The sequence below is a fragment of the Homalodisca vitripennis genome, chromosome 1, assembly GCF_021130785.1.
Source record: "Homalodisca vitripennis isolate AUS2020 chromosome 1, UT_GWSS_2.1, whole genome shotgun sequence".
NCBI classification, from domain to species: domain Eukaryota; kingdom Metazoa; phylum Arthropoda; class Insecta; order Hemiptera; family Cicadellidae; genus Homalodisca; species Homalodisca vitripennis.
This window is the reverse complement of record NC_060207.1, coordinates 49,848,800-49,873,168: the sequence shown is the minus strand read 5'-3', so window position 1 is coordinate 49,873,168 and position 24,369 is coordinate 49,848,800. Positions and strand designations below refer to the sequence as shown.

The 24,369-nt window shown below is 32.1% G+C and overlaps 1 protein-coding gene across 1 annotated transcript in view; it reads right to left on the bottom strand.

Annotated features, from left to right (window-relative positions):
* LOC124360829 (la-related protein 4) overlaps nt 1-24,369 on the bottom strand; it is a 101,167-nt gene that overhangs the window by 5,788 nt on the left and 71,010 nt on the right. Inside the window, exons 13-17 of the mRNA XM_046814808.1 lie at nt 19,120-19,332; nt 13,896-14,084; nt 13,206-13,383; nt 10,860-11,022; nt 1,647-1,814 (exon numbers count right to left, since the gene is read on the bottom strand). Coding sequence (XP_046670764.1) covers nt 1,647-1,814; nt 10,860-11,022; nt 13,206-13,383; nt 13,896-14,084; nt 19,120-19,332 — 911 coding nt within the window. The remainder of the gene's footprint in view (nt 1-1,646; nt 1,815-10,859; nt 11,023-13,205; nt 13,384-13,895; nt 14,085-19,119; nt 19,333-24,369) is intronic.

Below are 24,369 nucleotides of genomic sequence, written 5' to 3'. Positions count from 1 at the left end.
AGCATTATTCTTAGTTGAATTGAAGAGGTTGAAACAGATTTTCCCCATTTATGGTAGTGACAATGAATGTAATTATCCGTCAGAGCATTCAACACACAATACAGACACTGAACAGTCTGGTGAAAGTGATGGTGAAGGAAACAGAATTTTTCCGGTCATTTGCCATTGTTCAGTAATCAAATAAAAATCAAAAATATATTTTCAAATATCACTGAACGATGGAAAATTTCAGAAAAAATCCTTCCATCATCAAAAGCAAACTTCAAACAAAGGAAAGTGATGGGTAGCCAGAAAATTTAACTCCAAACTTACAACCCAGGTTTTTTTACTACCCTATTAGGAAAAAACAGATTTACACCGCTCAAGTGTTCAGCTTGTGAAAGGTCTACTTGCAAGTAACATATTGTGAAAACTATGCACTAGTGTCATAATTTTACAACAGAAGAAAATAATAAAACAATTTTTTCTGCAGTTGTCTTTGAATTTATGTTTATTCAAATATTAGATATTTAATTTATAATCTTTATAAACAATGTTTGCTTGGTAAAGAAATTAACTTTATTTATTGTCTGTTGTAATTTAATACACTATAATGTGTAATTTAAATGATAAATATATTTAAAAAATTAAAAATTCATCATCCAAAGAATTAATGCTAAATTGTATAATTTATTTTCACAAAAATAGCATTTAGAAGCATAAAAAAACTAAGGTAACAAACAAAAAAACAAATATTAGACAGCAGCTATACAGGGGACCTGCTACGTGTATGGATAAGACAGGACCTCTCACGGGTTAAGCCTAAATTATGATTTTTAACTTAAATTCATATCTCTAAACTGATATCATGACATGCTGTAATTCTTCAATTAATAATAATAAATAAGTAAAATAACGGTGCTTAACTTAAAGGAGATAAAAGGATTTATCCACAAAAATTTTTTTAAAAGTCATACTTATGTGTTTAAAAGTTGTTAAGTTATACTCATGTTAAGTTAATAAATGCAAAAAATAATGGTTTAATCTTCATAAATAGATGTGCAAGGTCCCTTAACATTTAAAACTACTAGATATTTACTCAGGCTCTCCAATAATATTATGGACCTATCCCCTCAAATGTTTCCATCGAGGCAAAACTAAAAAAATAAATAATAAAAAACACAGTTATCTAGTAACATGTAACTAAACTTTAGGTTGTAATATCACGTTAAATATTATGAATGGAAGACACATTAACACAGAACGAATCACACAGTAACTGCAGTTAATAAATTAATTTAAATATACAAGAAAAATCAATTGAATATAATTGTATAGTAATTAAAATACAAATTCAAAATAATAACTAATATACAAATTTAACTTTAGCTTTACTATAAAATAAACTAAACATTACACTCGCTACTCAGTCTGTCACTTGCAGCAGTCAAGGAGTATAACATTCTTTAATTAAGTATAGTACACGATCTTAATTAACACTTATACTGCCAACATTTGGTATCCTACATGTCAAGACTGAAGATCTCTACTGACGAACGTGGCAGTTGGACATATCAATTAATGGCTTTTCGTACAAAATTTTAACTATTAAAATTTTGACCAAATTATATTATGAATGACTTGATTGCCAATATGGTGAATCTTACCGAGTAACCGGATCGTGCTATTTGGGCGACCGAGGGCGTGTATTAAACCTGAGCAAACTGTCCCGTTCACGATCACGACGGCGGGGCCCTCTCTCTCGCGGTCCACCGGCCGCCCGCCACGCCCCACTCCTGTAGGCCGCCCTGATACTGCTCCGCCCACCACCGTTTCTAATCCAAACAAGCATTCACAACTCTCAATACAACACCACTCAACACCTCAACAGTATATTGATTCATACAGAAACAATCGCAACCAATAGAGTAATAATAAAGTTAGCTGTTTCAACTATACAAGCTAAAGTGCCAGTTAACACATGATAATTGGTTAATGATATTACAGTTTGGAAATTATGGGAGTGCATTCTAGGATTGTGACCAATTGGGGTGTGTGATTACTCAAAAACCCAAGTGTCTTCTGAGTAATATTGTAATTAAAATTGAAGTGAGCAATTTTAATGACTCAACCTAATATTGCATTGCATGATTTGATTCAGGAATCAATATTGCTTCAAACCTGATAGTGGTGAATATTAGTGTGTTTATTCGACCTAGAATCAATAGTTGGAAACAAGAAAAGTAGCATTTTATTTATGTAAATAACAAAAAACATTGAAAAGCAGAAAGTGAATAATATTGTAACATGACAGGAACTGAGAACACACCAATTTAGTTTCAACAAGAATATGATTTAGAAAGCACGCTATCTTGACATTACACTAAGATATAGCTCGACATGTGCTATTGAAGATATGGTTCCAGGAGACCTAGTATTTAACCTGGACTGTCTGAATATAATTCAAATGCAGCTGAACATAAGAAGGGAAGTTGCTAATGAAATTAGTCCAGCTTGGCCTATTGAAACACAGCCTGATAACACTAAGACGCAGGCAAACTAAGAGCCGACTTCATGCTAAAAAAGATGTTTTAAAATTATAAGTTTCATGTATATGAATATGTTTGTTGATTTTAAGCGGTCAAGTTTTCCACTGCTAGCCAACTTAACTCTAGTTGAGAACATGGCTTAACCTGGCTTTGATTGAAGTGTAGTTTAACACAATATTTAGCTGAACACAAATTTTGCTGCATTGTGCATGTTTAAATGTAATATTATAGTACAATACTAGACTTTACTCAACAATAAAGTATAACATATCTGACAACCTGAATTGGAAAAGTGGTATTCACACATCCCCCTGAAGGCACTCATGTTCGGGGAACTGAGGAGGTTTTGTTTATTTTAAATTAAGAATTAAGGGTCCATTTTATATTCCTTACCATTCAAGTAAAGTAAGAAATTGAAGTATTTTTCTATTTTTTAACTATTATTATTAGTATATATTGTATGGAAGATACAGAACCAGTACAAAAGTCGAAAAATAAGTAAAAAATAGTGTTTTTTCTATCAATTGCACTGTATACAAACGACAAATTAAGAGTGATAGAATTATACACAAATGGACAAGAACTTTAAAAGATGGGCAAAAGAATGTTTGTGTTGAGAAATGGCATGGAAGACTCTCAGTGCTCACAGGCAATTTTATAACATTTTTATTTAATGTTTAATGTTTAATCTTGCAATAAAAAGGTGTAGTTTTAATGCCTGTCCACATCTTATCACTCAACGTTTGACTTGGAACAATTTATCACTCTCCGTACAGCTCCAAATTTAATACCCAGTCGAACGTGTGTTTTTGCACTTAAGCTGCGATGACGACAATAGTGGTAATGATTATTTGAATTAGCTATTGAATCAGACTGCAAACTTCTATGACAACACTATGAAAGAGATTGTTGTTCGATATGACAAAGCCCTAATATATGTGTACATTTTATAGAAAAGTAAATTAGTATGGACTTTTTTATATAAAAAGATTATTGTTACAAAATACGAGGGCTGATCAGAAAATAACAGACATTTTGACATGACGTGGCAATGGGCAGTACTAACACCGCCATCATAGTTCCTACACTCAGAATGCAACTAGCCGTGGTAGATTGTACATCGTTTCTAACGTACTTTATTTACAGTGAAGTGTTGAAATGAGCACTACGATTGAAAATCCCACCAATTATGAAGTGCGATCTGTGATAAGGTTTTTCTTTGTGAAAAATCAAAAACAATTTGTATATATTTAAATGTCCAACATTAAGAATCTATGTTAGATTATTGGTTCTCTATGCCTTTTACACACACACCAGTAACAGTGGCATGGTTACCATAGCTAGATTCAGTGTACGAAAAAGCTGTCAGTAGCCTTACCTGGTCATTAGGCTCTAACCAGATTCTTTTATTTCCTCACAGTATGCAGAATTGTTATTTAAGGTTTTATCTTCAGAAACAATGTATAAACCTTATTCATCTTAAAAGCTAGCTGTAATGGCTGCCTTCTTGATTTTAGCCCCATAAGAATACTATCATATAAGATGAGATTAATATGCATTCTAAATACTTTTTCATCTTTTTGATCTGTTTATTGGTTAAAGACTATTCAGTAAAAAAATCTCAAATTTTTTGCACTTCAGTGTTTAACACCTTTACTGTGACACAAGAGTGATCTTTAGTACTCCTCACTCTCTATCTCTGCACTGTAAGAAGTCTGCCGCAGTCGACATGTTAAAAACGCAAGAACTGTACAAGAAAAACTTGCAACTGTTGCATATTAATATTTTTAAAATGAGACACATTACTTAATTCAATGACAAAAAATATGTTTGTAAATGTGTTTGAAATTTAACACTGTTTGTATGGGCTAAACTCAAGGTCATTTTAACCCTATGCAGTTAAAAGCAGTATTTGTAATTTGTCCTTGGAGCTCTACTGGCCAGCTCTACTAGCTGCCGCCATTTTGTCAGTAGCGCACATTAATTTTTGCTGTAATGTTATCTCAGCTTGTATGTCCAGCTGTACTGGTCAAGATATAATACGTAAGGCCAGAACCACTGGCCACTAAACATAGCAGTTATTTTCTAATATTCTCTTTGTTCTCTTGAATGCTGAAACCTATCGAGGAGCTTTATTTTAAAGTAAAGCAGTAAATTTTTAATTAGCTTATAAGTTTTCTCTAAACATTTGATTGTGCAAATAAGACGAATGGCGCGGGGATAGATTGTATAGAACCCTGAAAATTTTACTAGAAGACATGTTCTAACTATTCTTGACTACACATAGGTATGTATTTTCCAACCAAAATAACATATTCAAAGTTTCAAAACCTAAGTCTTTAGTCCAGGAATAATTAAAAAGGTTGGTAAATAGTTTGGGGACCTTCTATATACCCGTTCAAGATCATTTTTCAAGTGATCAGATCAAATTGAAATTTCTTGAGTCTGGGTTCATTAGGTCCTTTAATTGGTCTGTCTTATCAATTATATGGCAACACGAACCTCTCACCTTCAAGGTAGGTATGTGAAATACCTAACAGAAACTATTAATAAACGTGTTTAACTGACTATTTTAGATAGCTGAGCTTTGGAATTCTCGTTGAATACTACAATGCACTAAACTTTGAATGAGCAACAAAAACAACACAAAATTAAGCAACTCCTAGAGTTTTTAATCTCCTTTAGCTTTCGTTCATCAAATGCAGGAACACACAAACACCTAGAACTAAAGCTACAATGGAGTATTATTGGTGGGGACAATTTGAATGTCTCAGAGGAATTCTCTCTTTACAATCATATTTATGCATGCCTTCATACTGAGAATCTAAAGTTTTCAAGAGTAACCTTTAGTATCCTAGGATACATCGGTTTGGCAATATAACAAGCACTGTAATGGTAAGAATTGAATTTAGCAATGATAAGGGAAAGATTTAAAATGAGCTTCAGTTAAACAATCATCTTAATGCAACTATAGAATCCTTTAAAATAAAATTATTTGTAACTGATGATATGAAAATTCCAGATAGCTTGACAAGAGTTTAAACTGCTTCACCAAGAAAGGTAGTAAGGGCTTTGTTCAGGAGAGTTTGGGGGAACAACACATTTTAACATCACAAGCCCTGGATAGGTCTCGGTCATGTTTGATCATGCTGAGACTTTCCTGAATGTTTTTTAACCCTTAAATTCTACAGCCATAACACACCCCTGCAGTACATCTGACATGCGTAGCTGGCGGCCAGGAAAATTGAAGACTGTAACCAACAGCCGTAAAAAGTCCCCATTGAAAATTATGCTCGTAGCCGACAGTTGTAATAGACACCCATTCAATAATTTTTTTTTACTACTCAGTTATTATTAATCCAAATACCCCGAATTTTGAGATCCTCATGAAAAACATACAAATTTCCCACAATAAGAAAAACATTTGGGATTTTTTTTTAAAATTTACATTTAATAGCTAATATACATGAAACAGACACGTTAGTTACACCATTTATATCTCATGAATCACTGAAGGAATATAATGATCTCTAATTCATTGGATTCGTTTCCATCCCGGATAGCAGAATAACTATTAACATACCATAAAAATTCATAGAAAAAAATTATGGAAATAGAACCATTTTTTTATACGAGGGGCATCCAAAAAGTAAGTTTCCATTAATTATGAAAAAGTTAAAAAGACTCAAAAAATAACTGAAACACATTTATTCAACTTTTTACATCATACCTTATTTTTCTACATAGTTACCATCCCTTTCTAAGCACTCTTGGTATCTAGGAAGTAGTTTTTTATTCCAGCATCACAAAATTCACCCGCCAAATTTTTAAGCCAAGTATCCACCTCATTTTGAAGGTCATCGCTGTTGGCAAATCGCCGACTGCCAAGGTGTCTTTTCAGCTCCGGAAGCAGATGAAAATCGCTAGGCGCAAGATCTGGTGAGTATGGAGGATGACCAAAAACATCCCACTTAAATTTCCTCAAAAGTTCGATTGTTGCACGAGCAGCGTGTGGTCGGGCGTTATCTTGAATAAGCAGAACCGTGCGCGACAAAAGTCCGCGCCGTTTATTCTGTATTGCCCGTCGAAGTCTGGTGAGAACTTCACAATACCTTTCTGCATTTATGGTTTCGCCACGAGGAAGATAGTCAATCAATAACACTCCACGGCAGTCCCAAAAAACTGTAGCCATTACCTTTCCTGCCGACTCAAAAACTTTGGCTTTTTGAGGAGCTGCCTCTCCTTTTTTTTGCCACACCATACTCTGGCGTTTGGTCTCTGGAGTTGAGTGGTGAATCCATGTTTCATCACCAGTGACTATTCTACTGAAAAGGTTTTCATCTTCATCGTCAAACAATCGCAAGAAAGACTGGGCAGCAGCCATTCGTTGTTGTTTATGGGCAATGCTCAATAAGCGAGGCACCCATCTTGCACACACTTTTGCAAGCTGAAGATCTTCTGTCATGATATTGTGCACAGATGACCGGCTAACTTCAACACTTGACGGCAGTTTATCCATAATTTCATCGAGAGTCACTCGCTTATCATTGTCAATAACTGCTCGTACAGCATTAATGACGTCAGGTTGCCGAGAATTGGCCGGTTGGCCACAACGCTCATCGTCATGAACATTTTCTCTTCCTTCCAAAAACATTGCACGCCAACGACGGACCATCTGAACGGACATAACATGTTCACCATACACTTGACACAACTGACGATTAATTTCAACGGCAGTTTCGTTTTTGGCGGTCAAGAAACGAATAACACTACGGACTTCGCAACTGGCGGCAGAACGCAGTGGAGTCTCCATGATGTTTGGGCAGCAACTGACTGAGAAGCGTGACAATGAGCCAGTGACCGGCGCACCTGTTGCCAACCGAACCACGCCCCTTACCCCCGCCCACAGCTGCACCCTGTGTTACGTACGCGTCTTTTTACAGAACAGGGAAACTTACTTTTTGGATACCCCTCGTAGTATGGATTGAAAGAGATTATTAAATGTAATCTACTGTTCAGTGTAAACATTGTTTTATGACAGCACAACCATATGTTTAATTTCTAACTACTATTTTCAATATGTCTACATTATTCTAGAAAGCACAGAGTAAGCTTGGTAGTAACAAAACTTCTTATTTCAACCTTTTCTGCAACCACTGTTGAGCATATAGTAAGGAATATCCAGATAAAAGAAGTAGTCTTCTCAGACAAGTGTATGTATATATATTTCCTTGGATGGGGAAACAAGACTAAATCAACTATGGCACAAAAAATACTAAGACTGAAATCAATTTCAATGGCCATAAATATATTCAATTTTTATACATTTTCTTGATCGCGGCAACAAAAAAGCACATTCAAAACTGGTGTCGGAAACATAATTCACTTGAACCAGAAGTGCTCATAAACATTCACAATGCCTATGAAATTGTATGAGAAGACACAAGTATAACTGCTAATAACCTAAGGGTAACATAATTTTCACACTAGCTGTCTTTACTTCACTTCTATGAAAGGTAGTAACTCCATATTTGTTCCATTTTGTTAACACATAAATTTAGTTTATGAAGATGTATCTAAAAATCATTTAACACAATGTTTAATATATTGTATATATTTTAAATAGCCCTAACTTAGTGCTCATTGTTTGTGCACTAGTATTTGCCTGCGGCAATTTGCTCACATCTTGAAAAAAAATAATTGATCAAAATCAAGTAAATCTTTTAAAGCGTGAGCAAAGTTAGTTCATTGTTTTTAACGCATGCAGGTTGTATGCATGGACAATTTGGTTCATTTTAAACAAATATATTTGCTTTAAAATTGTAAATGTAAACATTTCTTGATGTACTGCAACTACATGTAAACTTAACAATTTTTAACTAACTGACTTATTCTTCAGCAGTATTATAATACAAACTAATTACATATATGAAGGACAAACAAAATTGCAAATTAAAAATAATATAATCCTATTAGCAAATTGCTCACATCAGTCAGAAACGACAATCCGCCATAACATGCCCGTAAGCAAAATGTTCACACATTAACTTGATGTTCTATCATTACCAGAAAAAGACCGCAGCAGACTGGTTTAACCCAAAATCAGGTAGTGGAGGTAGGGGATGAGGTTAACATGAATGCTCTCCACCCCTAATTTCCCCAAACAAGGAAAATATTAACGAAAATCTGTGTTTGTGGCATTTAGCTACACAGGCGTGTAAAAACATGTTAAAACAAATTTTTTACACTAGCTATTTATTTTACAAACTTTGTAAAGCATTATTATAATGTAAAAAAGAAATTATACTTAAAAGTTTACTTTTTATAATGAAGAAATATTATGTGTTTGCTAACAACTAATAACCACCAATAACATTAACAACAACTAATAACCTACATTATGTAACTTTTTTATTAACTATCATTACTTCATTTCTTTAACAGTTAGAAGTTTTAAATCTATTTAATTTTGTATGTGTGTAAAAATGCTATTAAGCAATGTTCTATACAAATAATAATAGATCAAACAATTATTTTACAAAATGCAAATACAATCACACGATAATACAAAATAGACCAAACAATTAATTCAATAAATGAATTTAATGTAGTAAACAAGTGTAATGAATTTTAATAAACCATCTTAAAAACAAGACCAAACTCAGCAATACCATCACATTTCAATAAAGAAATACAACATAAAGATACAACAAATGATAGTAGCACAAATAACACTAAAATAAATTAATAATTTTAATATAAGGATTGTAAGACTAGTTTTTATATGGAATGAATAGTTGTTGCACAAATAAAAGTGCAACTCATTTGGATAATAAATAACCAGGCAAAATCAACAAAAAGAACCATTTTACATCATATTCTAGTTTTAAGTTCTTTCTCCCAAAAATTGGTAAACTAACACATTTTAAGAGCAGGCATATTACTTATTTTGATTGTTTAAGTCTGCATAAGCCTAAAAAGATCCAAGCAAATTGTAGTTAATGAAAATAAACTGGATTGCATTAAAATACTACAAAATTGAATTATTGTGCTGGCAGTTATGTTTCAGTGTAACTCTGAAGAGAGTTGTCTCTTCAAGTCGGTTTTTTATCAGTAGGCCTACTGAAAATAACACATTCAGGAAATACAGACACAACCCCAGCTGACTGACTGTTCTACAAAAATATGAAATTGGTGATCTGTCAAGAGTAAAACTTATCATTAGCGTACTTGCTGCCAACACAACATCAATGATCCACTGGAGGGTTAAGTGATCATTTTTATACATATTCTTATTTAGCAATGTTTGTAAAAAGGAAAATAAACTACTCAAAATTTATTTTAATTTATGAGTTTATATAAATATTCCGCTTACTCCACAGGACTCAGATTTTGTTCCATTACACACATTTTTGGTAGAAAACAACACATAACAAAAACTTTTACTTATTATTTGACCTTTGAAATAATATTTTAATTCAAAAGTAAACAAGACTAATACATTATTTATTATTTTGTCAAATGGAGAACCATAGCATCTTTGTTTTTTTTTGACATGCTAGCCTTTAGTATTACAAAAGAACAAAATAGTAATCACGTTACAAATAAAATACTATTTGTACAACAGGCAGTAATAATATAAACAGAGCAGGCTGAAACTTTAGGCAAACCACAGTGTAAATAGCAACAGAAAAGTGCTGGAAACCACTTACAAATACTTCAAAATAGAGTAGGTGTTTCTTACAGAATTGGTACAATGTCCACAAGCAAAACTTAGGTCTGCAAAAAGTATACTGCCACACAATCTGCTGATATAAATCGGAACTACCGTTAAACAGTAAAACACAAAACCAAAATCATGTTAAAGGCTTGAGTCCAGGTCAGGTCTATGCGTCCAAGTTAGGTCCACGCAACAACTGTACAAGTAATGGACATGAATCTTGGCCAATGGGTAAGTAATAGGATTGTAAAAAACAACAAATAAAAATAATTTTCTTCTCAGATTTTAATAATAATGTTATTCAAGAATAAGAGTTCTACAAAGTAAACATGTCAGATTACAAACATTGATTAAGGCCATTTTTTAATCAAGTGAAAAATATATTAATCTGATATAATGCATCAAATATTATTTTAAGTTTAATTACAATTAACAGAGTGTAATAAAAATTAAATAAACTTAAATAAACGAAGTAACCTCAACACAACCTTAAAAATTGAAAACTTAGTCATCCCTACTTATAATTTAAAAAGATTGGATACGCATAAACGGCTTAAATTTCTTATTACCATGAAAATGGTTTCTATTAAAGTCTCTTTTGAGTATTTTACCTCTAGGAGAAGTCTGGCCTGAAGCAAGTGTGTACACTTCCTTTTTACCATCTTCAGCCAGAGTAGTAATAGTCAGTTTGTCTGCTAGCTCGGATTGCTTATCCTTGGCATGTTGTGCGACTTGAGCATAGCTTAGTCTTTGATTCCCACTGCATTCAGTTTGCTGCAACACACACATTTTATATTTATTATCATTAAAGAAGCCAATAATGTAAATAAATATTCTATACAAGATGCTCAAAATATTGCTTAATACAGTACATTTCTAATATTCCAGGGCAATGAAGGCCAATGTCAGTACAAGGTCATGTGGAAATGCATACAAAATCATATTTAATATGATATAATATATTTCTGAAAACCAATAATTTAAAGAAGTTACAAATTGAGTAATTTTCTTGTCAATCCAACCACCACTAACACATTAAGTTACTATAGTTTTAGTCAACCCTGAAACTAGCCAACATTTTTTCCCCGAAATAGGAGGGGGGCAAAAATTTTGTTTAATTTGTGCATCATTTTTTTAAAAAAAAAGAAACATCGCATTTGAGCTGTTTGTCTATTATGTAATGTTTAAAACATGGCATCCCAAAAACATAATTACGTATGTTGGTTCACGAAATTTAACCCTTTGAGTGCCGTTGGCATTTTCCCAAGTCATATGCATAAAGTACTGGGCCATTAATTTTTAAAATATTTATAAGTTTTTAGGATAAAAGCTGTTGTAAAATAACTATCCAACATATTTTCATAATTTTGTTTATTGTCTAATTATAAATGAAGAATATGAGACATATATTGTTACAAACAAAATTTGCTTTATAAAATTATGAAAAATTTCAGTTGTTACAAAAAAAGAGTTTTACTTTCTTATAAAAAGTTCAGTTTATACCTAATTTGATTGTATACTGTATTTTTAGGATTTAGTTCTTTATACCATGATAAAGGCCATTGAATTCTAAATAAAACCAATGTATAATATATGATTCTAAAATAAAAACAAACATCATTATATGTATAAACAAAACGCTGACCAGTACAGACATTTTATAAATTGTACTTCATTTGTCAAGAGTTTAGAAATTGCATAGTAATAGTGTAGTTTTCACAATACATCAAATAAAACATCAAGATAACACAAATAAATATTAATTAGTAAATGTAGAGACAAATAACTTGCTTACATTTCTTTTGTATGGGTGTCGGCAACTTTGTAAAAAACCAAATAACCCTACTATTATTACACTGAAAACTCACATCTTTCTCTTAGACACAACTCAAACCAGTACATTACTTACAAAAGGAAATACAGTAAACCATTGTATAAATATCTATTTTAGTTTTAATTTACTCAAATGTTTGGTTATCGGCACATAAACAACAAGAATAGCCATTACGCAACACGATACTAAACCGCTACATTGTGACTGGAATCACACAGGTACTTCGGTGTTATCGCAGTCCACTATTACTGTTTTTAGACAGAGTTTTCCTTATCGAGGACCAAAATAAACTTCATTATACATTCCCAACACTTTCCTTCTTCCATAATTAATCGAAAAATACTCAATGAGTCATACTTCCTATCACCAAATCAACTGCAAATAGGCCTAGACGAGCGATCCTTTAAGTAGACCTAGACATACGAATCACCTGTCACTTTCGAATGATAAATTGTTCTTTTAGTTTTTGTTTCCATTGATTGTCGTAATGACTTGTACAATTTAAAATAGGTTAATATTAAAGTCTGTTCTTTTTAATACTGTTATTTATTTTGGTTCCCGACAAGGAAAACTCGTCCAAAAATAGTGGCCTCCTGATAATACCAAAGTATCTAAACAAAATATGTTTCGCTGATCAAAGAGTAAGGTAACAACATAAAACTACTTGTATTTATCGATAGTTTGGAACCTATTGAATACAGCTATCTGATTATTTAGCCAAAATAACCTTGTACTATACCAATTTTATCACCATAAGAAACTATCAAAAGTAGCAACCCTGCAGCAATCAAAGGGTTAACAAATTAGTTTTAGATTTGATGGTTGATCCCGTGGATTGATTCTCAAATCCAAATCTATGTTGAGAATTGAGTAGATTCAAGATTCAGGATTTTACTTAGATACATCACTACGCTTCTCTCTAGAGCCATACTGAAAAATTTTACGAATTTAAATGTGTAAGCTATGTTTAAACATATTATAAACTGGAAGACTAATGTAAGTCTAAAAATTATGGTAAAATTAGCTATTGGTTTGTTGGTCCAAAACTTTAAAGAGAGAATTGCACTAACACTTTACTCTCCAAAGTTATGATGATTCAGGAAGTTAATACACACACACACACCTGAGTAGTGGGAGCAGTAGTAACATCAGTCATAGTTGCAGCATTTGTTGTGGTAGGTTGCGAGCTTTCAGTTGCACTCACAGCTACTTCACTAGCAGCACCATTCACTACCATGTCATCAGTCTTGGTAGATTTGTCTGCCGTGCAGCACTTGGCAGCAGCGGCTACAGGAACTGTCCTGGAATCCCATCACATGAGTTTAATTATCACAAAGCAATGTTTATTACATAATGCAACAGCATATTCTACGTTGGTTGTAACTTCCAAAGTGCTATCCTAAGAATGTTTAACTCCATAACAGCTTTTTAAAATGTGCTAAAATTATCAAAAGAGTGCTTATTTTGATTTTGTCTACTAACAATGTTTAAGACAAAAAAAAGGTGAAAATAGTTTTAAAAAACATTAATTTTTTGTCAATGAATCAAAAATTCAAATTTTTTACTTCTTGATTGCTTTTTCAATGGTTGGTAACCGTTAAGTATATCACATCCTGCTAAAAATAATGCATCAAACTCCACACACTAAATGAAATATATTATACATATTACATACAAACTAATCTGGAATATAGGTTTTAATAATTTTCAGTGTTATAGACTTTGAAGCAAAGCAACCTCATCACATCTACTGCAACGGTAATGTCAGCTTTAAGTAATATCATACGACTAAGGGTAAACTAACACTACTTACTTCTCTGGAGTTAGAGGGGGCGTGGGGAGTGGCAGCGGAGTAACTTGACTAGGCGTAGACGGAGGGGGAGAGGCTGAGCGTGGCCTGGGAGAACCAGTCTCTTTGTCCTTGGTATTGCAACAACTAATACTTATACTACTGTTAGATGAAGGCTTGGTTTTAGCTGTTCCTTTCACAACATCAGACAACCTACAAAACAAAAGTCAAAAGTAAAATGATTTTACTGTCATAAAATCAAGAAAGGATCAATGACAAAGTCATCTTACAGCTCTCATTAACAGTCAAGTCCTAGATCAACTAAAATATGAGTTAAAGTATTAATAAAAATGTTTTATATGAAATAATAAATAAAACTACAATATAAAAATAAAATATTCTCCATGTGAAATATTCTTCTGTCCAGTAAGTAAAATGGATTGTCTAACAGCCATGAATAAATTTATTAAGAAACCTTTTCCTGTCATACACCTGCACTAGAGGTAATAGATGATTGTATACCCTCAGTGCAGGTACAGAATGGCTGTTAAGGGTCTTACTTAAATCTGCTCTGAGGAGTAACTGCAGTCTCTATTTCTAGTGTTATAGGAGTGATTTTCGCTAACACAATGTATCAGGTTTTTGAAGGATGAAGATATCATTAATTCTATTTGCATTGCCCCACACACCAAGTCCATATCTTATTATGGATTGGGAGAAGGCTAAATAAGCAGTTTTAACCTAATTTTTGTTGACACAAGATAAGGCACCTAAGTAGATAAATTACTCTTAACAATGTTGTGAAGACGTAATTGATATGGGTACTTCAATTTAAATTCTTGTCAACAAATATTCCCAAGAATTTTTCACTGTTGGAGATGTTGGTCTGAAGGTTAGAATTACCAGATCGTCTTAGAGTATCAAATCAAAAATTCTTAATTTGTAATTTCATGGAGAAATACAATGGCGTCATGGTAGTAAAGTCATATTTTATATAAATATACAAAAGTGGTTTTTAATTTTACAAATTTTGATGTTGTTGTTTTAAGTCAGTGAATTCTTTGATCGAGTAAAAAGACCACTCCAGGAGCCATTCTTGAAGTTTCCTCTTAAAATGTTTTTGTCTGGAGATCTTCTTCAAGTAGTCAGGAAGGCAGTTAAACAATTTTGGTCCCATGTAGCTTGGCTTCTCTTCATATAGGCTGAGACGGTGGTTCAGCAAAATGAAATTGTTTCCATGCCTGGTGTTGTAATAATGGAGCTGTCCTGTTCTTGTTAGATTTTGATTAGTAGTGTAAAGAATAACTTCCTGGATGTAGAGGGATACTGATGTGAGTATCTTTAGTTTTTTACATGTACTTCTGCAGGAGTCAAGTGGATTGAGGTTGGCTAAGATCCTAATCGCTTTTTTTTTAATTACCAGGATACGTTGCACATTTTTTGCTGAGGAGTTGCCCCAGACTGTTATGCCATATCGGAGATGAGCCTCAAAAAGTGCGAAATAGGCAATTCTAGTTATCTCCTGAGTATTGGTAGCCTTTAGTCTTTTAAGGACATAGATGCAGGAGTTACGTTTTGAACAAAGTTGATCAATATGTGGTGTCCAGGTGAGTTTGTCATCAATAGTTACTCCCAAGTATTTAGCTTTATTATCAAGGTCAACTTCTGGGAGTCCTGTCAATTCAATTGTTCTTCTTCCAAAGTTTAGTTGTTGAGTCTTATGGTCGTTTAATACTAAGTCATTCTGATTACAATATTGTTTTGCTGTATTTAGAGCAATAAAGGATGCTATTTCTAGTTCTTGTACTTGTTTATTTGCTATGAGGAGGACAGTATCATCAGCATACATGAGTACCTGGCTAAGCTCTTGGAGATAGTTTGGGAGATCGTTGCTTAGCAGAATAAAAAGTACCGGTCCCAAGACAGATCCTTGAGGAACGCCTCTACTTAGAGGGAGTAGTGTTGATGTTACACGATATGAGGTGTTGTTTTTGGTATATGATATTTCTACCATTTGTGTTCTTCCCTCCAGGTAGCTTGTAAACAAATTGGCTGCATTTCCTCTGACTCCCATATTATTCATCTTTTGAAGGAGGATATTATGGTCCAGGCAGTCAAATGCTTTAGTAAAATCCAGAAAAAGGCCAGTCACAGCAGCTCCATCTTTCATTTGATCTATAATGAATTCAGTGAGTTCTATCAATGCTGAAATTGTTGATCTTCCTTTCAGAAACCCATGTTGTTGGGTGGTTAGGACATTGTGGTCGGTCAAATGTGTTATAAGCCGGTTTAACATTACTTTTCAATCACTTTTGAAACTGTAGAGAGAAGGGATATAGGTCTGTAGTTGTTGATGTCAGTTGGAGATCCTTTTTTTAGTTTTGGAAACACTTCTGCCAACTTTAGAGCTCTAGGGAAAATGCCTTGGGAGAAAGTTTTATTGATAATAGATGTCAAAGGTGGTACAAGTTCCTCTGAACAGCCTTTCAAAAGGATTGATGAGATGTCATCCACCCCAGCCGAAGGCTTTTGTTTGAGGTTAGAAATGGCTTCTTCTGTTTCTTTCAGGGTACAAGGCGATAACGATATATCAGGTATATGATTCTGTAGCTGGTTGAGTTGTTTGCTTGTTTGTGTGAGTCCCATTTCTGTTAATGTTTTGTCAGCTACTGTTGTAAAATAGAGATTAAGGTGGTTTGCAACAAGTAGTGGGTCTGATTGGAGTTTCCCATCAATTTCTAGTTCTATGGAGTCTGAAGTCCTGTTGTCCCGGCATATTTCATAATTTATCACTTGCCATAGGGCTTTTTTCTTGTTACTAGATTGCTCAATGAAATGTAATGTAGCCTGTTTTCTGAGTTCCTTAAGCTGTAGATCATACGCCCTTTTTTTTCAACAGTTTCAACTTTGTCTATGTCTCTTTCATGTAAATTTTGTTTGTCCAAGGCCTTCAGATAGTCAGTTTTTAACCTATGAGATTCTTCGTTAACCACCTTTCTATGCTTTTGTTTCTTCTTTGCCCTCGTTTTTTTTATATGGACAAGCTGCATTAAGTGTTCTGCACAACAAATTACTAAAGAACTCATAGGCTTTGTCAGCGTCATGTGTATTGTATACATAGTCAAAAGATTCAAAGCTGAGTAAGTTTTTAAGGTGATGCAAATTGTATTTAGTAAAATGTCTACAGGTTGAGCTAGGATAGGTTTTTTTCTGTATTTGCAGGTTTATAAATAATAATAGTAAATAAAATATGTTGAGTTTTTGAATCATTAAAATGGAAACTATTGCTCTTAAACCAATATGAGGCTTCTAATAAAGCATTTTGTGTAATAAGATTCAGTTCCTCCAGGTTATTGCTTGTATTTAAGTAGTATCATCTGCATGTAAAATTATTATAATTGGGAAAGATGGTGGCAGGTTATTAATGCAAAATAAGAATAATAATGGATATCGTACGGATCCTAGTGGGACACCACACCTTACGTCTGCTCCCATTTACCATTGTTATAACTTTTTGTTTCCTATTGCTCAAATATAATCTTAGGAATAAGAGTGACATGCCACCAAAACCATAGGATGACACCACATATAAGATTATTGATGTCTACACAATTAGAAGCCCTGTCTGTACATTAACAAATATGAAATAAAACAAAATACAGTGCAGCCAGTCAACAGCTTTCATACAATTCTTGGTTTTTCCAAATTTCCTTATGTCCCTAATTTATTTTTAAACCATATAGAATCAAAAGTAACACTGCATTAATTGTTTGAGCTCTATAGTGAAGAAATTCCATTACCAGCTGTACTTGTAAGGAGTGCCATGGTAACACAGTCACCACCCATTTTAAGTTAGGGCTAATTTATTTATATATCTGTGGCTTTCAATGTTTAGATGTAATGTATAATGAATGTGTTGATATACGTTTTCAAAGTATATACTAGACATTATTTTAAAAACTATACATTTGTTTGCTATAATTCATAAAACACAAGTTTTCCTGGAACAATCAATTTCAATTAGTATTTGATAAAACACTGCCTCATGCTGAAAATAACGAAACTTAACAGTCTACAGAGTATTAATTAGGAATTTTAGTAAACCACAGCATTTCGAGCCTGGATCTTACTTCAACAAGGGAAAGGCGCTTAGCATGTTTACAGAGAAACTCAATTGCTACACTTGCTTCTTAAGCATCAAAAATGTATTTTTTTTTTTTTTTTATAGTGCAATAACAAAAACACTTCCAAAGATTCTACTTATAAATCCATGAAACGATTCTACTTATAAATCCATGAAACATAATGAAGAAACTGTTTTTTAACAGAAATAAACCTTACCAGTTTATTTCAACTTCCTTTATGGTTCAAAAATCATGAAAAGCTAACAAGACAGTTTGGACTCAATTTTACTTTTATTTTGGTATTATCTAAATAATAGCTGGCATCAATGATTTATATAATACTTAATATTAGTATATATAATTATTAAAAAGTAATCTGTATTTATTTAGTGAAATATTTCAATAATAGGTAACAAAATAAAAGGATTATCTTATTATAATTTTATTTACAGGAAAATTAACAAAATTTATGTAAAAAATTGTATTGGGCAATATCTATAAATAAATGACAAAGCTATATACAAGGGACCTGTGCCATTGATATGGCTCAGTGTTGAGGATGGTGATAAGACACAATGATGGTTAACAAAGACCTTACATTAAATAATCGGGAAATATCTCATTACTGCAGTTGCAGTGAAAGTCAATAAAATGTACAAACAAATTAAATATAGTCTAAAAAACATAATTATATAAGCATTTTCCTTACTAATTACACAAATATTAATTACAAAATTACTTCTTTAATACTAATTACAAAATTACTTTTTTAATATTAATTGCAAAATTACTTTTTTTTAATATTACCTAATTGCAAAATTACTTTTTTAATATTAATTACAAAATTACTTTTTTAATAGTAATTACAAAATTACTTTTTTAATAGTAATTACAAAATTACTTTTTTAATATTAATTACAAAATTACTTTTTTAATATTAATTACAAAATTACTTTTTTAATATTAATTACAAAATTATTTTTTTCTTATATCATTTTAATGCACTATTCCGTTTGTATATGTTAAGTATATTTTACTAATGTCTTGTAATATTCCAGCTTTAACTACACTAATACAATTGTATTTCTCTGAATTTATGCAGTTTTTAATCACCGCACACTGACCTGTTTTCCCTATGAGACTGTGATGCCGAAGTCGGTTGAGCAGTATCAGGAGGCGGCTCCAGGGGGGCGGGGGGAGGTGCAGGGGCCGAGGCAGGCAGTGGTGGAAATGCATCATCTTCCAAGTCAAACTGAGCTCCACGAGGAGAGTTGGCTGTCAGTGGTGCAGGACCAGGACTGCTACTCACTCTAGACTCATCCTCTTTCCTACGGCGCCTACAACAAAATACACAAATTATACATATAGTCTGCTTGGTATGCTACTTTAGGTTTTGGCATTTTATTTATATATTACACATTTGTTTCCCAACTAAATTTAATTTTTTGCAGTCTTATATGGTAGTCAAGATCTTTCAAACTATAGTCATCAGCTTATTAACCCTTTCTTTGCCCGGCTATTAGCTCAAGAGTCAGTGCCAAACCTGCCAAGCCAGAGGCATGTCTTAATCCTTCCCACATGTATGACAGGAAATCCCAAGTAGTCAAAAAGACTCCAACACATATGACGGGAAATATTGAAATTAAAGAATTTGTGCTCCATTGTGATTTGTTGTTATTAACCCTCTAAATGTTAACTACATTTACTTGTAGTACTATATGTTTTTAAGAGTTTTGTAAGCATATTTTGAAATTAAATAATTCATACTAAGCAAACGTTGAAAGTAAATGAGTACTTAAAAATTAACAAAGTGTATCATAATTATATTTTCTTTCATTCCAGAAATTTGCAAAAAAGCTCTGATTCTACATCAAATTGTGTGTTATATGTTACATCAGAACATGTTCACAGCTACTATAGGATGACAGTTTTGTTTTGTATTTTACTATTGATGTTTTTTTTCTGCTTTCAGTCAATTGGCAAATTTCATCCTTTATTTTTTTATAAACATTTATTTGTACAAGATATCTTTTAAGTATTAAAAAAATCTGTTTACATTTTTTCAGTACTTCCTAAGGGTATTTCCTTTAACACCTTCTGAAATCTTAATTAAGCAAATCAAAATTACTTTCTTTAAAGGTAATTGCACGCTAGGGAGAAGTAAAGCAATTTATATCCAACATACCCAGTGTTTAACCCTTTCCGGGCCAGGCGGCAATATATTGCCGTCGGTGACATATGCGAAAAGTGCCAGGCGACAATACATTGTCTCCTTGATATTCGTTGTTTTTTTTAAATAAATACGACGTCAAATGATTAAAGTTTTATGTTTTTTTATTCCCTGGTATATTTGCAGATAATTAATATGAATATCATTTTTATTTTGGAGGTCTATGCATTTTTATTTCGTAATTGTCATGTGACATTATCAGCTGACTCGATCTTTTGTTGTTAATTCTTTATGCTTTAGTGTAATCGTATTATTGTATGCTGGATTCTTCTTCATTATTTTATTTCGTGGTTGTAAATATTAGTAGTGTTAGTAGTTACGTGCTTAGCTATTGTGTGTAGTAGTTACAATGACTGACAATTCGCGATCTCACGGAAGTGAAATTGTAAATAGCACATTTGTAAACAGAAAAATTGTAAATAAAATTGTATAAGTATTTCTTGGTAAATAGTGTTTTTTTAACTGTATTGAAACTGTTTATGGATCCTACAATCATCTGTTTACTGGTACATCCATAATGTGAATATTTATTTTAAGTTTCTTGCAATGTAAGAGTCAGTTGCTTTAACACTTATAAAATGTTGCGAAGTACAATTATGCATATTTATATAACATGTGTCATAAAAAATTTATTTATGAGAGAAATAACACAAAATTTTGTATGGTTGTTCCTTTCTAAATGTATAATATAATAAAATAGCATCCCACAATAAAATTATTTTTCCTTTTTTTAGTTATTTTCCAAAAAAATGCAAAAATAAAATCTTTTATCTAATCTATTAAAACATTATTTTTTTAAATTTTAAATTATTTAAAACTACATCTATATTTTTTTTGTTGATAGTATATATCTATACGAGTAATTTGGTGCAACCTTTACGTAGGTAATTCTCCAATTTTTATGAAAAATTATAAATTTTAATCTAAGAGACTGCAAAATTGCCAATTTTAGCCTGGCACTTTTGACTAGTCACAAGGAGATATATGTGAAAAAATTTTGCTACATCTCATATTTGCTCCTGGCCCTGAAAGGGTTAAATTACCAGGTTGTTTTTTTTTAATTTAGCAGTGTTTTACATAAAAAGTTCATATACTTTTATTAAATATCATATAAAGCTAGAATGTACTTTATTGTTTTTCTACAGAACCTTAGTATTAGTAATTGTATTATAATGTTCTACATTAAAATTTGAAAAATAAAAGTTATTTTTAAATATTTGATTATGTTTGACATCAAAAAGAATATTAAAGAGCCAACAACTCCATATTTATTCTAGAATTATTAATTGATTCATAAAATATTTTTGAACCAATAACAAATAAATCGTGGAAATAACTATGTAATTACAAAAATGTTGTTTAATACAAATACACAACTCACATATCTTCAACAAAGATTCGAATTTGAGAATCCATCACCAGGATTTGAGGATAGAATCTACGGAGACTCAACTCATTATTAATTATTGATTGTTGGCATTACACAAATTACCGATTGCTAAAACGTGTTTTGTCGTACTATGTGAAAATTCATACATAAATACCTAATTAACAAATTGGTTTTTTTCTCTTTTGTAAATAATGTTTTGCATGGAGTTATTATTTTCTATATATCTAAGTTCGTGCCAATGCCGCGAGTCTGCTACATATATTTATGGATGACAACTGATCGGCATTACACAAATTACTGATTATGAAAACGTGATTTTGTTGTTCTTTGTGTAAGGGTATAAGTATAGGTTGGGGTTAACTAACCTATACTTACAGCCTACTTTGTAATAGATAACTTAATAAACAAATTATCCTTGACTTGTAAATAATATTTTGCTAGTATTTCTATATTTTCTATATTTATGTTTATGCATCACCAACAAGTCTGCTGCGTACATTAAATTTGCTGATGGCAGGTGATCAGCAGTACTCAAATTACCGATCACAAAACGTGATTTTGTTGAATTTAATACATGAAAACGGATGTGTCAGCAGCTCAACAGTAACCAGGTGATTTTTAATCTTTTTTATTTCGCAATTATTGTAGTTGTATAAATATTTCCTCTATAAAATATACTATGTTTATATCTTAATATTTGTTTAGTAAGTTAGGGGATACCTGGCATAGATTAGATTGGTGATAGTTCTGTTTAACTTATACTTAAGACTAAAAAGGGCTACAAGTAATCAAAATTTGAAAATTCTTACTCTGTCCATCACTAAACAAAGTTATAAAAAGAAAAATTGGTTTTGAGATTGTTTCCAGGGTTATTCCTGGTATACCGGTTCTCCCAGTCAGGTGGCCACACTGTATAACAATATTTAACTTCATGGCAAAAGTCTTGACAACAGTATATCCATACTGCAATTAGCTGGTGCCTACTGTAGTTAGTTAAGCCTTCAACATGAATTTGAAAGTTAAAAAGTCAATAAAATATATTTATTTACACAAGGTTTTCAGTGTTTCCCAAAATACTAGAAGAACCGATACTAAAATTGTAAAATTGAAATAATAATACTAAAACTTAGTTAGAAAAGTTAGGGAACTAAGCTTTTTTTATAAGTCAAATAATTTAGGTAACAAAATAAAAGTGATGAGTAGTATTGAAATAAGATTTATACTTTTGATAATTATAATGACAATACATAAATTATTCTGCAATTGTTTCATTGTTATAATTGTATTCTACAAATCATTTTTCAATTAACCACAATATGAAATTATTAAAAAAAGGAAATCTACCGTGAATGTATAGTCTACAGGTATTTTACTTGTATACAAAGAAACAATAATTGTGTAATAGTATTTCTCATCACTTAATTCATATGCCTTTACCCAGTTTTATTTTTGGTAACATTCATAAATATCTATTTTTCAGAACTATGTATATATAAGTTTTAATGCAATAATTGATTCCACAAAATTAGAACAATAAAAGGTTATAGAGGTCAAACACATCCTCAAAGATAAGACTATTATAAGGTTAAATGCACAAGTGTACATATTATTCTGATTAAGAGTATATCAAGGTAGAATGGTTCCATTATAAAAATGTTGAGCCCAGAATAGCTGTCACGAAATAGTTCCATGATAAAGGCCATGGGTTTTCTTAAGACAATAAGAACTACATATATTAGTTTTTCTTAAAGCTTTCTTTGCTAACAACAAAAATCACTCTTCTATTTTATCAGCCATTAGCAAGATAACTTCTTTAATTTAGTAGTCAATAAAAAATATAATACATTTAATATAATCATTAAAAAAATAGAATATTAAACAAATAAATTTCTTCGAAATTGGTACATTAAAAGATTTAGTATGCCCAATTCTAAATTATTCTTTAATACAGAATAAATATAGGGAAATGGATGAGTTAGAATTCAACAAAAAAATTGACAAAAATTTGCACTAGTCACATGTTTTGTGTAGAATTGAAAAAGATAATATATTTATATTGATTTATATATGAGACAATTAAGCCAGAACATGACAAGTAGACCGTAGCTTCCATACAAAATCATAAAAATCTGTTATTTTTCAGTCTTTTCTTCTTTGTTTTTTCATGGAGCCATTTCTTATGATGTAAAGTTTCTTTCATCACATGACCATTAAGCTTTCGGAAAACATTGAATTTGAACTTGTTCAAGTTATTATTCATTTATTTAACCCATTGCGGATTGTATTGTTTTGGCGCGCGGGCACCAGTGGGCACGAATTAATTTACGGTCAGCGGCCGCACGAACAGTAATGGTGTGCCACATCGTATCGCTCGCTATTGTATATTAGAAAATTCAACTGTGAAGGTATTCGTACAGATGGAACATGGGCCTGCTGGGGTATCCGTAATGTATGAACGATAACACGCGAGCAAGGTTCTGGGGTGGCAGGGATGATGTCTGAATCATAGTCTAAATAAAGCGGCTCAGGCGAAGTGATTACAACATTCGGGCCATTGTCTAGACTAAACCCGCCAACATGTATGTCTGGCGTTGTTTAGTTCTGCGTCACTAACCTCAAAAGTATTATAATAACAACTGAGAAAAACACCCAATCAGAAGCGCTAAAAAGCAGAGAGTAAACTCATATGAATGATTTTTCAACTTCGACATACAACTGTGATCTGTAGGATATTTATAAAACTTTTGAAAAATC